The 14,030-nt window shown below is 38.1% G+C and overlaps 1 protein-coding gene across 1 annotated transcript; it reads right to left on the bottom strand.

Annotated features, from left to right (window-relative positions):
* Nucleotides 1–7,030: 7,030 nt before the first annotated feature.
* TMED5 (transmembrane p24 trafficking protein 5) lies at nucleotides 7,031–13,597 on the bottom strand (the record flags this gene model as incomplete). The annotated part of the gene is made up of 4 exons (XM_082483321.1): nucleotides 7,031–7,832; nucleotides 10,453–10,636; nucleotides 11,321–11,418; nucleotides 13,415–13,597. 4 exons carry the CDS (start codon nucleotides 13,595–13,597, stop codon nucleotides 7,614–7,616), a joined length of 684 nt encoding a protein of 227 aa, XP_082339447.1. The 3' UTR covers nucleotides 7,031–7,613.
* Between the last annotated feature and the right edge of the window lie 433 nt (nucleotides 13,598–14,030).

The following is a 14,030-nucleotide window of genomic DNA, read 5'->3' as shown; positions in this document are numbered from 1 at the left end:
AAAAAAAATTGGAATATTGGAATTCAACCTAAAGTTTGTAGAAGAGTTGTGTGGTTGTGTGTGTTTGTGTGTTTGGGTTGTTTGTTTTTTTTTTTTTTTTTTTTGTAAATTGGATCATCTGTAGGTAAAGAAGAGAAAGATGGGGGGGGGAAAAGAGACTCCTTGGAGTCCCTGAAAGAGGTTGAAAGGGGAATGACCATCTCTTAGAAAAGATAGTGCAGGCCAATAGAAAGAAAAGCAAAAGATAAGTGCAAATAGAAGCTGTGGAAGATCTGAGAATGAGTTTGGAATTCGATGCTTTTGGTAGTCTCTTACTCCTGTTGTTCAGCAACAATGAAACAGAAGATTTTGTATTGTCATGATGTGTTTTTTTATCTGTTTTACATTTCTGGATCCCTTAATGTTCCTCTCAGCTAGTCCATCTCTGCTATTATTTTAATCAGACTTTTTCATATTCCAGCATTGAGATCTGTAACATCAACAGTTGTTCCGGTTTTCGTTCATACCAAAATATTTTGCCTTGCAGATATTAGATATTAGACAGCTGTAGCTCATACAGTTATATAATCTTTCTCCTAATCTGTTCACTGATATTATTTCACCAGTGTATATCTCTTTCACTTGTTCTAATTGATGTTTCCAGTTTCTGAATTTGACAGTATTCTGTTATATTCCCATTATTAGCTATTTTGTATTCGGCATTAACTGACTTCCCTGTGGTTCCTAGTCATCTGTTTACCTAATATCCAGTGTGGTAGCATTAACTTGCAATCTTGATATCTGCAAATGATAAACTCATTCGCTTCAAAACCTTCTTTATAGCAAGAAGCTAATTAATAGTTCTGTCTTGGTCTAAATAAAGTTTGTTCTTCTGTAAGTACTATTTCAAAGTACTCCATTTGTGCTCTGCCACTTACTAATGAGTACTTACAAAACTGTTGCTGTTACTGCATTCACTTCTGTCATCATCCAATGTGACAATTACTGCCTTGCTACGTACATGTTTCTGTCATTCATGAACATTACTAAGGTTGCCTCTGTTTTCATTTGCTTGCTCTAACTTGGTATTCATACTTGAGAAATTGGTTGCATGATAGCAGAGATTGGAAAGCAGGAAGATAATTAAATTCTAGAGATTATCAACAATGCTTGGAAATTCAGGGAAAGGGAAATAATGAATGAACAATTAGGAAGGTTTTCAGGCTGTAGGATGTTAAACTTTATTTGTAGTGGTAGCAGGAGGAAAAGGTGAGACTGAAAAAGGGAAGAATATAAGATAGAACTAAGAATAGATCAAGATAATGATGCAGAGTTCCTTGGTTAGGGAAAGTGATGGGTTTTGTACAAAAAAAAAAAAAAGTACACCAGGAGGACACTGAGGATACTCAGAATTGTCCTTTCTGACAAACTGACTAGGGAGTCTAACTGGCTTGTTGCAGAAAAGTATGTGTGTATATATAAATATATGTAATATGTGTATTTACATGTAGAAATACACAAGTGCAAGTAATACAATGAGAAACAACTTGAAGGTATTTAATTACAATGGTGGTTATTATTTTTAAGGAAGTGGCCGGTGAAACGCTTTTTAAAAAGACAGCATTTGATGGACGGTTAAAAAAAAAAAAAAAATTGCTGATTCAAGCCTTGCCTTCTTTCCGCCCATGTTTTTTCTTCCCTGCTTATGGTAATGAGCTCAGGTATTGTATGTGCTCACCTGTCTCACAGTCATTCAGAGGTAAGTGCTGAAGCCTTAAAATGGAAACTCCTATTTGTTTGGCCACTTGGTGCCTGAGCCTGCTTCCTTTTTCCCAGTCTTGTGGTGTCATCTTGTGGGAGAAAAGTGACTGGGAAGAATGATTGAAGAATGATTTCAGGACAGGCAGCATAAATGAATAATGGCTGAAGCGTGCTCAGGGCTTGAGGGGGGTGGGGCGGGGGTGGGGCCGGGGCCCAGTTCTACCCTGTTCCTGTTCAGAGTGTAATCGAGAGACTTCTCATTAACTGTTTGGAACTGTGATTGATTGAACTGTCAGAAACTCTTTGTATGGACGATCATGGGTATCTTTTGACTTGACTTTGATTTTTACCACTCCCTGAAATCCTCCAGCATAATACAAAAATGACCTTAGTAAGATGGTTAATGTCAGGTCATTTTAACATAACATTGAAATAAAGCTACAGACTAGAGAGACATGCTTTTAGAACATCTTGGCAACTCTATGCCTTCCTTACATGCCCGTTATTCCTATTTGGCAGGTAACTGATGGAGAGGGAGGAAGGATATCTTGTTTCCAGAAATTCAGTACACGCTAAGGGAAGAAAGGGACTTGTGAGCTATATGGGGTACCAAGTCTCATTAACTGCCCTCAACTATAGCAATTGATAGCATGAGACAAGATGATGTAATTCAGATACTTCTGGTGAAACTTGAGCAGTGTAGATGTGCTTACTATTATTTTTTTATATTATTTTTGTTAGTTTTATTATCTTTACCTGTGATTAAAAAATCAACCATTGCCTTAAGTATATTATATGATTTTATTTTCAAAACTAACAATAAGGCATATTTTGATCTGCTGTGCAGTAGTTTATGAATATGGTGCTTGCTCATCTCTGTACTAGCATTCCTTCTGTATGAATAGTGAGTTTCTGTGATGGGGCACTACGGGAGCAGGGGGAAGGCATGCAAAAGGCAGGGCTTAATATAAGCCATTTCTCAGCATTGGTAAGTCTTAAAATGAAACAGTCTCAAAGAGTTCTTTGAAACTAAGGAAGGCACAGGAACTCTTAGTTTTTAAAGATGTCAGATATAGCTCAATCTACTTAGTAACAGGCTGGCTTAATTAACTGTTGGGGATGAGTTATCTTTAAGACAGATTGCCATGTAAATATTTGTTTTAAAAATAGGAAAGGGAAAAAAAAAGTAACTGCTGTGGCTGGTTGAATGACATTTTTAACAAGGTAGTCTTGCCGCCGTACCACGTGGTCATGGACTCTGAGGATAATGCTGCAGGCTGACAAGTAAGCAGAGCTGAACAAGGAAGTGCTGTGCTGCTGAGTACGTGAGATGCACTGCACTTGTGCCGGTCTGAGGTACGAAAGTGTTGTGTTGTACGTAAGAAGTTAAAGCAGAAGGCATAATTTGTCACAGCGCACACTTTGAGAGACCAGGAAAGGGAACTTTTGCACTGATGTCTTTGTCCAAAATGGCTTTTGTTAGTTTTCACTGTGCGTGTCCCTTTTCAAGTCAAACCACTGTGCCTTCTACAATTAATTGCCCAATCTGGCAACATAATGTTGTACCTTAGTATTTTATGGTATCTATTTCATCGATTCAAGACGCAGTACAAAAAGGAAGTTCCTGTTTCATTATTTGAACAATGTGGTTAGCAGGCTTCCGGACAGGCCCAGGTTTCTCAGAAGTCTTATGAAATGGTAAACAGGCTTGGATTTGTCATGTGTATTACTTGATTAAGCTGAAAAAAAACCTGCTCCAAACTGCTGAGCTTTTAGTCTCAGGATCTTGTGTATTCTCTTATGACTAATGCAAAATTATTACATATTAATAACTACTAGTAATTTATATTATGGGATCCTTAATTGCTACAGTTTGATACTGTGTGATACTACTTTCTTCTTTTCCTTCTATTTTTTTCTTGGTGTTTATTTTCAATATGTTGACTATACTTAATCAGAAATGAAAATACTTACACTGTAAAATAAATTGTTTCTTTAAAGGAGGAAAATATAAGATTTAATGGAAGCACTCAACAGGTCATCAGATCCTGTCAGTTGATGTTTGCTGCTGAAAAAACCTTTATTTTTTAACTCTTCTCGGTTTCATGTGACTTATGTGCTGCTTTTATTTGGAAACACAAACATGCACAGAAGTTAGAACAATGTATCAAGACCAAGTACCTTCTGTAAAATCCTTGCTGAAAAGGCCATTGGGTTAGAGCAGTAAAGTGATTTTTGAGTTCAAGTGTCAATTTGTCGCCGTCTTTGGTATCACAAGCTTACAGATTCCCATAATCTGTTCCTTGGAATATTTCTTTTTTTTCTGTTTGGTTTTTTTTTTTTTTCAGGTGAGAAACTTGGGACTTGGTTTGGTTACTAAGAAGTAACACTCAACTAGACAAATAGTTTCCCAAAGTCCTAGGTGCTGATTTAATACCAAGCTATCTTGATTTAAGCTGGCCTAAGGGTTTTGCTGTCTCTTGCTTTGAACACACAATTTTACTAGTCTCAGTAGTATTATTGACCTTTACTATAATTTTGCACAAGACGGTACCTACTGTTCTTTCTGGAATTTCTCTTAACCTTACTGCCTTGCATAACTGGAAGCTGTGCCATTCTGTGTGTGTGTGTGTGTGTGTAATAAACTACAGGTGCAATATGGAATATAAGTATTAAGTTTCAAATATTGGGGGGGGGAAAAATAGTTAAGGCTCATACCTGACATGCATCTGATGGTAACAGAAAATACATTTAGTTTTGAAGTTATCAAGATCAGAAGTTGGTGTCGTTCTGATCTGACATCTGTGTAAATCTGAAGTTATGTGCATTGATAAGGTTTTGGGTAACTGAATAAGAACAGAATTTGAACCTGCAAGACGAAGAAATGAAAAAGCTCCATTACTAAAAATAAAGTTCTTGTTAGCTTACAGTCCTCAATCTTTTGCAGCATTTGTAAGTAAAGCATTCTTCCTTCATTATAAAATGAAGACCACAAACAGGTTTAAACTTCATTTATTGAAAATCTGAGTTTTGCATAACTTTATTCAACATCTGCAAGTCTTAAAACATTTAAATTGTGAATAAAAAGTCCATTAAGAAAAAAAAATTAGATTTATATTCTCCTTTGTAAATCTTATACAATCAAAAGCGATCTACTAAACTTTTTTTCAGCTGCATGTTTAAATGTAAATCCTTCACCTATGATCAACATATTCCAGCTGCCAAAGTCAAAGCAGTTACCTTTATAGTTATTCCCTGTTTCATCTTCTATAATGAACCTTGAGTGGGGAGAAAATAGAGTCAGAGCTCTTAGTTGCAAAACAATAATTTCTTCCAGATGAACTCTGCTGACAATTGTTGCATTATTTTGCTTCTACCAGAGACTATTTGTAATTGGAGAAACTGCTGCAGTTGTCTTCTGCCTTTGATCAGAGAAGTCTGCATTCATTAGCAGCTTAAGCTAATACACCATACTGTTTTGCCACTGGATGTATAACCACTGTCAGAGAGGCAGAGCAGCTGGCGAACCTAACCCCTTGAGGTGCCCTTGAAAAACTTGGCAGAACTTAGCTGTTGGAGGTCTAAGCTGAAATCTAGAATCTAGTAGCTTTGATATAAGAGGTAGATGTTGAAGTCGCAGCTTCACAGAGCTGGTTCAGCATTTTGTGGATGGGTTGTAGCATCACACTCATGGTGATGTAAATGATGATAGATCTCCTCTTCTAGCAAAAGGGGCAGAGCCCTAAAAATCTTATTTGCCTGTGCTGAAGGGACCTGATCAAAACCTTGGAAGTTGACTTCAGTGAGCTTTGGCTTATGCCCTCATGTACAAACGTAGTATATCAGTACTGGGGGACGTACAGGGAAATGGCAGGAAAATATTATTTGCCCCTCTAGCAGAAAGAATTCATTTTTCCTAGACTTTGCTGATCACAGAAATAAGCTTTCTAACTCCAGGCGATTTAGAATAGAAAGCATCATGTGGAAAAAAAGGTACACAGAACCCTAAAGGGAAACAATAGTTTTTTGGACAGAGCTTTGCAGAAAGAAAAAGTAGCTCAACAGCCTTTGTAGCCTCTCTACCAAGTGCTGTGAGGAATAATACGTTTGCTTATAAAAGCTGTTGTCTGAAGTTGAAGCTGAAGTGCTGTTTCTATGTACTTTAGCCCTTCATTTGAACAAAGTGTTTCTTCATGTGTTTACTGACCCTGTTTTAGCTCCATAAAATTTTTAATCACAGAAAGTCTCAAAGTTGCAATTCTGCTGTTCATACCCAGATGACCCAATAACAGGCACAACACTAATACATACACTCTTTTTAAAACACTTTTAAAAAAGTGTTTTTTGAGAAAGTAGTTTAACACACTTATACAGGAAATTTCAGTGACTTGGCACACTGTAAAAATTACGAACTCCGAACTATTAAAAAAAGTTAATTCTCACACACCAGGGGTTTTGGCAAAAATTCTCCATACCTGCACTACACTGTTAAAAGCCACTTCATCTAGAAAATACAAATTACTGATTTGAGGATAGTGTTGTCTTAGTTAAGTGATACTACATCTTCAGTCAGTCCTAAAATTTGAAGCCTGTACTTATTGCTCATGTAATTCATGCCTTACTCATATAAATAGCTAGATATAGAAACACTGCTCATGAACTGAGTGTACTTAAAGAATTAAAAGACTTGTGAGGGTGAGCAAAAGGGGAAAGTTTAGGTGAACAGCTTTGGTTTTTCATGCCTATGTAAGTTACCCTATTAACTGCTACATTAGTCATACATGTAGTAGACAAAAACTAATAAAAAATAAATTGGCAAATAAGAAGGATTGGGAGACTACAAAAATTAACATTAAGGTAATGTTTTCACATACTGTGACACACCACCACCACCCCCCCTTTATTAAAGGGAAAGAATAATATCAGAAATAACTTCTTGAAAACTATCTATTACATAAGGTTACAGTATCTGAGAGTTTGCAAACCATACTTCAGTGTGTGTGTGCATTTGTTTGTATACCATGTAGTCACTTGTCTCTTGAATCTCATGTAACAGCCAAAAAGGAGAATAGGGTTATACAACTACAGGACAGAAATCTTTATGAACAGGAATTACACCTATTTTCTCCAATTCTTTTCAACACTGACTCAATTTCACATTGATGGTGCTTTTTTAAAGTGCTGATGTTAGTCATCTGTATAAAAAAAAAAAAGAGTTCTCACTTTGTTCTCACAATGTTAGCCCAGTGTTTCTCCATGATGCTATGCCATACACCAAAAGCTGAAGATTTTTAAAAACATGTAACTTTAAATGACAGTAACTACAGACTACCCCTGTGGGCCCTAATCCTGTAAACACTTAGGCACATGTGTAAATTCACTCTATGTTTAACAACAAATAAACCAATGTTTAAGTTAACATTTAAAGTTTTATGTGAACATGAAAAAATTATAGTATTAACATTTCTTTGCATATGCACCAAGCATCCTGTGCACTATACATAAGTTAGTCATTAACAATCATTAACAAATGCTACAAGTACAAAAAAAGTTAGTAGTATTTGCAAAAATGGAAGAGCTTGGGGCAAGGCATTCTGTCCATGTTAAAAAAAAAAAAACAAACAAAAAAAAAAAAAACAAAAAAACAAACAAAACCAAACACCCACAAAACAAACACAACCAAAAAACCCAACAAAACAAACATGACCACCACTGCCAAAAAAAACAACCAAAAAGCCCAAAGTGAATTGAAAACCTGATGTCTACTGCCTGTTCAAAAAAATCTGAAAGGTCATGGGTTTTTTTTTTTTTCTTTACTGTAGTAGTTTATTGCTTCCCCTCTTCCCCCATACCTGTTATGATCATACTGAATATCAAGTTCTACTTTTCCTCTTATCTTCAAAGAGACTTTTCAACATGTAAACCTGAACAGCTGATACCACCACCATTACTCCCAAGTTGACCATGGACCAGAAATTCACTCTGTCAAAGTTGCTTTCTTGTATATTGCGGTCACGAGCCTCGAATGCTCTGAGTAGGGTCTGGATCTGGACACTTTTGCTTAATCTGGTTTTGACACTGTTGATGGATTCCTGGTAAGTAATAAAAGAGTCTTTTTAGAAGAAAAAAACATACACCCGAATTAAATTTTTAGCTTGCAACATATACAAAATATTAATACTGTATTACCACCTGTAATTTAATTTCTTGCCAGGTAGACAGTTAATTTCACTTTGAAATATATACCTCATTGCAGAGTTTTCATTAATTTGTCTAGCCTATTTATTTTACATCACCTAAAAAGGCTTAATTAACACAGAATTAAGGTTCTATAGTAACTTGGCTTTTTCCTGTTACAGGCTAGGGAAAGGAGAGAGAAATCAAACCTAAAATTAGTTTTTTTAATATTCCATGTATCTTGGGGAACTGTGATTCCACGTATTCAGACAAGTAAAAAGCAGTGATCTCTACAGAACTAGTCTCAAGTCACGTAGTAGGAAACAAACATAGGGTGGTTTTTTTCCTGCTGAATAATTAAATTAAGGCACTTTTTAATGCAGACTACCATCAGGACGATAGACGTAGCAAAAGAAAAGTAGTACAGTAATGTTATATTCCCATTTTTTTGTTGTTGTTGTTTTCTCTGTAGTGGTGATAAACTGCTGCTTCAGCTTTGATACTAAAGCAGAATTTTGACAATAAATTGTCAATAGGACAAGTGGAGGTCCTACAAAGGACACAGTGCATCTCAGGGAACCAGAGGAAGTACATGAACACTCTGGCTGTAACAGCAGCAGCTCAAGATCTACTCCTTATTCTGTGTTTACAAAGTCAATGCCTGGTCCTATAATCTGTTAAAAGTTTCATCCACACCATATCAGATAGTCACAACCTAAAAGCTGATCTCATGAAGTGCTGATTTAGGTTCTTGATATAATTATGGGACTGTGAAGTAATTTGTAGTGAGAAAAGTAATGTGCACAGTAACAGGCTATAAAAAAAAAAAAAAAAAAAAAAGAAAAAGCAACAAACCAACCAAACAAAACCCCCAAAAGGTTAAACCCACCAGTAACATTTTCTCCATGGACGCTTTCTCTGTTCCATATTTAACAAATATTTCAAAAGAGCTGTTTTTGGAAGCCAAATAATTTTATGATTATACTAAAGTTCATAAGTTACACAATAAGAAACATCAACACCATAGAGCTTTAAAAATAAGACAGAATTCCCCATTTTCCCCAGCAAATATGTTGTTTAAAAAGTTAAACTGCTAAGTGTTTATGTAAGTCCTCACAGAACTTGCAAGTAAGGTATATAACTTAACTAAGTAAACCATCAAACGCTAATGTTAGCTTTACAAAAATTACCTACTTCATAAGATCTGCAAGGCTCTCAAATAAAGGCAAGTTCTGCATTTCTTTTTCTTTTGGAAGAGAGAGCAGTATGTACACAAGTAGCTGTAAAATCCTTTCAAGTATTGCTTGCAGTTAGTGAGAGGGATTTTCTTCGCAATTTCCCCTATAAACTTTGTTTTTTCTAATTGTCTTGATTGCCAATTTTAAAGAATATCTGGATAGCTTTTCATATTCTATGTTTGATTTTAACTACTTAAAAGCGTATCATACACTTATAAAAGATCATAAACATTTTGTTTTGTTGTTTAAAAATCTGCATTTTGTTTATTGTAATAAATAGAATACAATCAATGCCATTCTGTACACCAGTGTATTCAGTAAGTGTTTGTGGATGTTGGTTTGGGGCTTTGGTTTGTTTTAGTTTTGTTTGGGGTTTGGGCTTTTTTTATTAAGATACCTGTTGTTGGTAACTACCAGCAAACAGACAATGGCTTACTGCATCCTACCAAGCACTAAGAACAGTGGCAGAGGACACCAAACAATCCTCTATTTCTAGAGTAATCTCAACATTTAATGATCATAAAAGGAAATAAAAGCTTTGACTCAGCAGTAGTCTTCATCCTACATCAAATAGTGTCAGTGTACAGTTTAAGCAAACATTGCAACCTGGTCTAGTGGGAGGTGTCCCTGCCTATGGCAGGGGGGTTGGAACTTGATGATTTTCAAGGTCCTTTCCAACCTAAACCATTCTATGATTCTATCATTACCATTCTATGAAGGTCTGCAAAGGTGAACCTGCAGTGTAGTACAGATTAACTCCTGTCCTGTTTATTACTTTGAAAAGATGAAACAAAATTTTTTGGGGAAAAAAACTAATAAAGTAATATATAAATTATTGAAGATAGAACTATTAATCCATACACTGGTTGGGGTACTGTGCGAAGATGGGAAGAAGAGGCTAACACAGTACTTTATTTTCAAACATTGATAAAAAAAAAATCTATGCAGTGATTCCAACTACATCACTGGGATTAAGCAATACTTTAACACTATAAATATTCATTTCATTGCTGCTAGGGAAAAGTGTCCTACTTTAGCAGTAGGAAGAAAGGAAGCTGAATTGGAAACAGTGACTTTGAGAGCTAGGCAATGTCTTCTTGCTGATTCAGGGTCTATTCTGAAAGTATTCTTAAATTTCTGTGTGGAAGCAAGAGATCCGTGGTGCTAGCATTAATGCATCAGAAAAAGTGATATATGGAACTGGAATAGTATCCCGACCAAAGCAGAATGGCTAAATGATGTTGAGTTTTTTCCTGAATGTTCTTACATTGAAGAGAATTAAAGATCAAATACTAACCAGAATGTCTTCCAATTTCATATCTAGGAGATCTGTGCCTGTAACGTACTTCTTCCAGTCTTCCTGATCTTGTCCGTCTTCTCCCATATTGTCCAAGATCAGTTCAAAGAAAATCACCTTTTCAGAAATGGTACTGAATGTGTTGTCAAAGCAGAACATGTAATCCCCATCTTCTGTTTCCACCCTGTGTATATAAGCCAAATCTCATTAACTTAACTACACTTTTTATGCTGGTTCTCAAAAAGTGAGTTTTTGTAAGCAAATTTTCGTCTTTAAGACTGACAATCATGCACTTAGAAATAACTGAATATGCTTTTTATATAAAGTAAGAAGTCTAAAGCCACATTACAGATCACAGAGTCACAGCAAAACAATGCCACTGACTCTAAAGGCATAAAATGATGAAGACAGCGATTTTCCTTGATTGGGATTTTGAATCATTGTTAATCATTACGAAAAAGCTATACCATGAGTGGAATTCTTATGCTCTACAGTAAAATTACAATAATTGCTAGATATTTTGACAAAAGGACTGGAAAAATAGGGGATTTCTCAGCTTATTATTATATGACTGACAAGATCTTTTGATATTAGATGTAGAGACCTTGTTCAACGTCACAATAATTATTTTTGTTCACTGACCAGAAACAGCTATCATTAAAACAAAAATATCCTTCACTCCCCTGGTAAGATCCATGTAAAAAGCATTCAGTGCTTACAGAGAGGTAATCAGTATTCTCAAACTGTCCTGTGTCTTCTGTAATACCAAGGAATAATAAGTACTCAAACTTTATTTTAGTTATATTTGTTAAAGAAATCAAAAAAGTACTTTATGTAATGCCTGTAAGTTTGAAGATTTTAAACTTACGTATGAACTCCATCTGATTTTCTTTCATCAAAAACTAGAGTTTCACCTTTTGGAGACAGCAGATGAAAATCAACATCTAATCCTGCTCCATCTAGAACCTGTGAATCAAACAGAAAAAACCCTCCAGCCAGTGGAATTCCTGTTTGTATTGCTGATGGCAACATTAGTAGGGAAGGCAAATATTTTTAGGTAAGGGAACTGACACAGAAAGAAGCCGAAAGCTGAATCTGTCTGCATGAGTTCACACCAAGTTAACTGGAAACAGATTAAAAACTGGTTCAACCCAAAAGCATTTTAGCCATTTCGAATCTTAAACTACACATGATCTAATCATGCTAGGCTGGGCTTATAGTGAACTCTTCCCTATTCGTTTTTAAGAATGCATATAATTTTATCAATGGGCAGGGTTAGCCAACCTGTAAGAGTACCAACAGATGGCTAACTCTAGCATGTCTACGGCAGACATCATTGATGGGTAAGTACCAGTGCTAGGTTCAGTGGTAGAAAAGCAATTTTAAAACTAAGATCTGTCACTTTTATGTATATACACATACATCTATTTGTAGAAGAACACAGTCTATGCAGTGTCATCCCCAGGATCTTTTTATTGGGTGAATTAACAGTGTAGAAGACAGGAATAGATGTCTTACACCAATCAAAGCTGTATCGCAGACCTTCTCGCCTTTTAATGCAGATTGAAGGTCTGAATTCTCCCAGGGCATTGTGATTTCCCAGAGGCAGAAGGAATTGAAGGCATTTAGCTTCCTTAGCTCCTAAGTGCATAGAGTATTACAAAGCTGTGCTGCTTTAACTGTATAACGTGGCTACAGTTGTATCGCCACATCTCTTATGTTACAGACATTCTCTACAGGGAAAGTAGTAATTGCATAAGGGGGCAGAGGGGGATCATTTTCATGATCCCATGCTAGGGGATTTTTCTGTTTGCTTGTTTTCCAGTGAGCTATTTAAGTATCGCAGTCTGCTCCTGCTGAAATTGAGGGCAAAGTTTACACCGACTTAAAGTAACACTGGAGACTTACCAAAAGAAGAGAAAGGACAAGGAAAATAAGTAGCTAACAGCTGATCAAATTAAAAACCACACATCATGATATACCTTTAAGGCTATGACACAATCTAAACACCCGGAACAAAACTTCCTATCAGCGTAGTATTTAATGGATGATGTCTTTGGAGAATGACCTGCATCTTTACATTCGATATTCCTGTACTTTAGCCACTACCAATTCAGGATATTTAAGTACAAGACGAATCTATTTTCAGTAACATACAGAGCTCCTCTTTTACACATTCAAATACAAATTGTTACTGTACTACAGTAATTTATGCCTGAGTGGAAATAAATTCAGTTATACATAAATAACTGGAAATAAAACTCAGTTATACACATTTGTTCCCTGTAAAATAAAATTTTGATTATGATTAAAATAAAATCCTACTTGGTCAGTACAAAATAAGCTTCTGCTTTGCTAAGACAGGGCTCTGAACAAAGCTTAAACACATCAATCTTTCATTCTTGTTCAGTTCTGTGCTTTACAATAATTAGACAATAATCTGGAATTTCAGCTTTGTATTTTCAGTTGGGAAGCAGAAGGGGGGAAAAAAGGGGTGGGGGGTGGAGAAAGACAGATGCCGGCCAATTTTGAGGCACAGCAGCAGGATGGGAAAATATTCACTGTGCCTGTTCTACTGAAAAAAGTCTTTATTTTAAGAAAAATAAGAACAACAACAAAAAAAAAGGCCGAGATATTCCCCAGAAATACCCGGGGAACTCAACTCTTCCCAAGAAGGGCATCAAGACCTTAACGTTAGCCCAGTTAAACAAGGCTGCTTTTGCAAAACTTCCACCCTCGAGATAAAAGGTGCTTTACCGCAGGACGTGCGGGCAGCGGGGCGGCCTCCCGCCGCCGCAGCTCGCCGGGGGGAAGGCCGCCGGGGGCCGCCGCTGAGGCAAAGGCAACCGGGGATGCCGCTGCCTTCCCCAAACCCTTCCCGCCGGCCGGGCCGCGCCGGGCCGGGCCGGGCCGGGCCGGCGGCACCTCCCTTCCATACTCGGGAACCGGCAGCCGAACCGACCTGGTACTCGAGCTCCAGCGAGGCCTCCTTGCGCATGGGCTGATAGAAGCACTCCTTGCGGCCGGCGGGAAGCGTGAAGGTGAAGTCGCTGTCTAGGGAGGGGGTGAACTCGGCAGTGGCGGGAGGCCACAGGAGCAGCGCCAAACAACCGAACAGCAGCCGGGGCCACAGCACCACCACCATCGCGGCGGCGCGGAGAGAGCGAGAGGCGGCGCCGGCCCCGCCCACGCCCCCGGGGGCCGGTACCGGCCCCCGGGGGCGTGGGCGGGGCCGGCGCCGCTGCGCACAGCACGCAAGAAGGGGCGGGGCCGCGCATGCGCCATGCGGACCTGGCAGGGAAGGCGGGTTCGGTCTCTCATAGCCCGCGCTGTTTGAAGTGGGGTGAGGTGCGGGTCCCCAGGGGGGAGTCCTGTGGGAGGGAAGCGCGGTGCTCGGAGCGGGGCTCTGAGGCGCCGCTGTTACCCACGCGAATCTCCTCGGAGTCCTTTCCTATCCCCTCAGGCCTCGCCCGGGAGTGTTGGTTTCTCCGAGCCGTCTGGGCCGTTTACGCATGGGAATACCTCAGGCCCGATCTGCCGCGTCTGTATTTGCTCGTGGTGAGGGGCTGCCCCCACCG

This window comes from Vanellus vanellus, assembly GCF_965231255.1.
Source record: "Vanellus vanellus genome assembly, chromosome: 5".
In the NCBI taxonomy this organism is placed as follows: Eukaryota; Metazoa; Chordata; class Aves; order Charadriiformes; family Charadriidae; genus Vanellus; species Vanellus vanellus.
The sequence above is the reverse complement of the archived record's forward strand: the minus strand, read 5'-3'. Positions and strand labels throughout refer to the sequence as shown.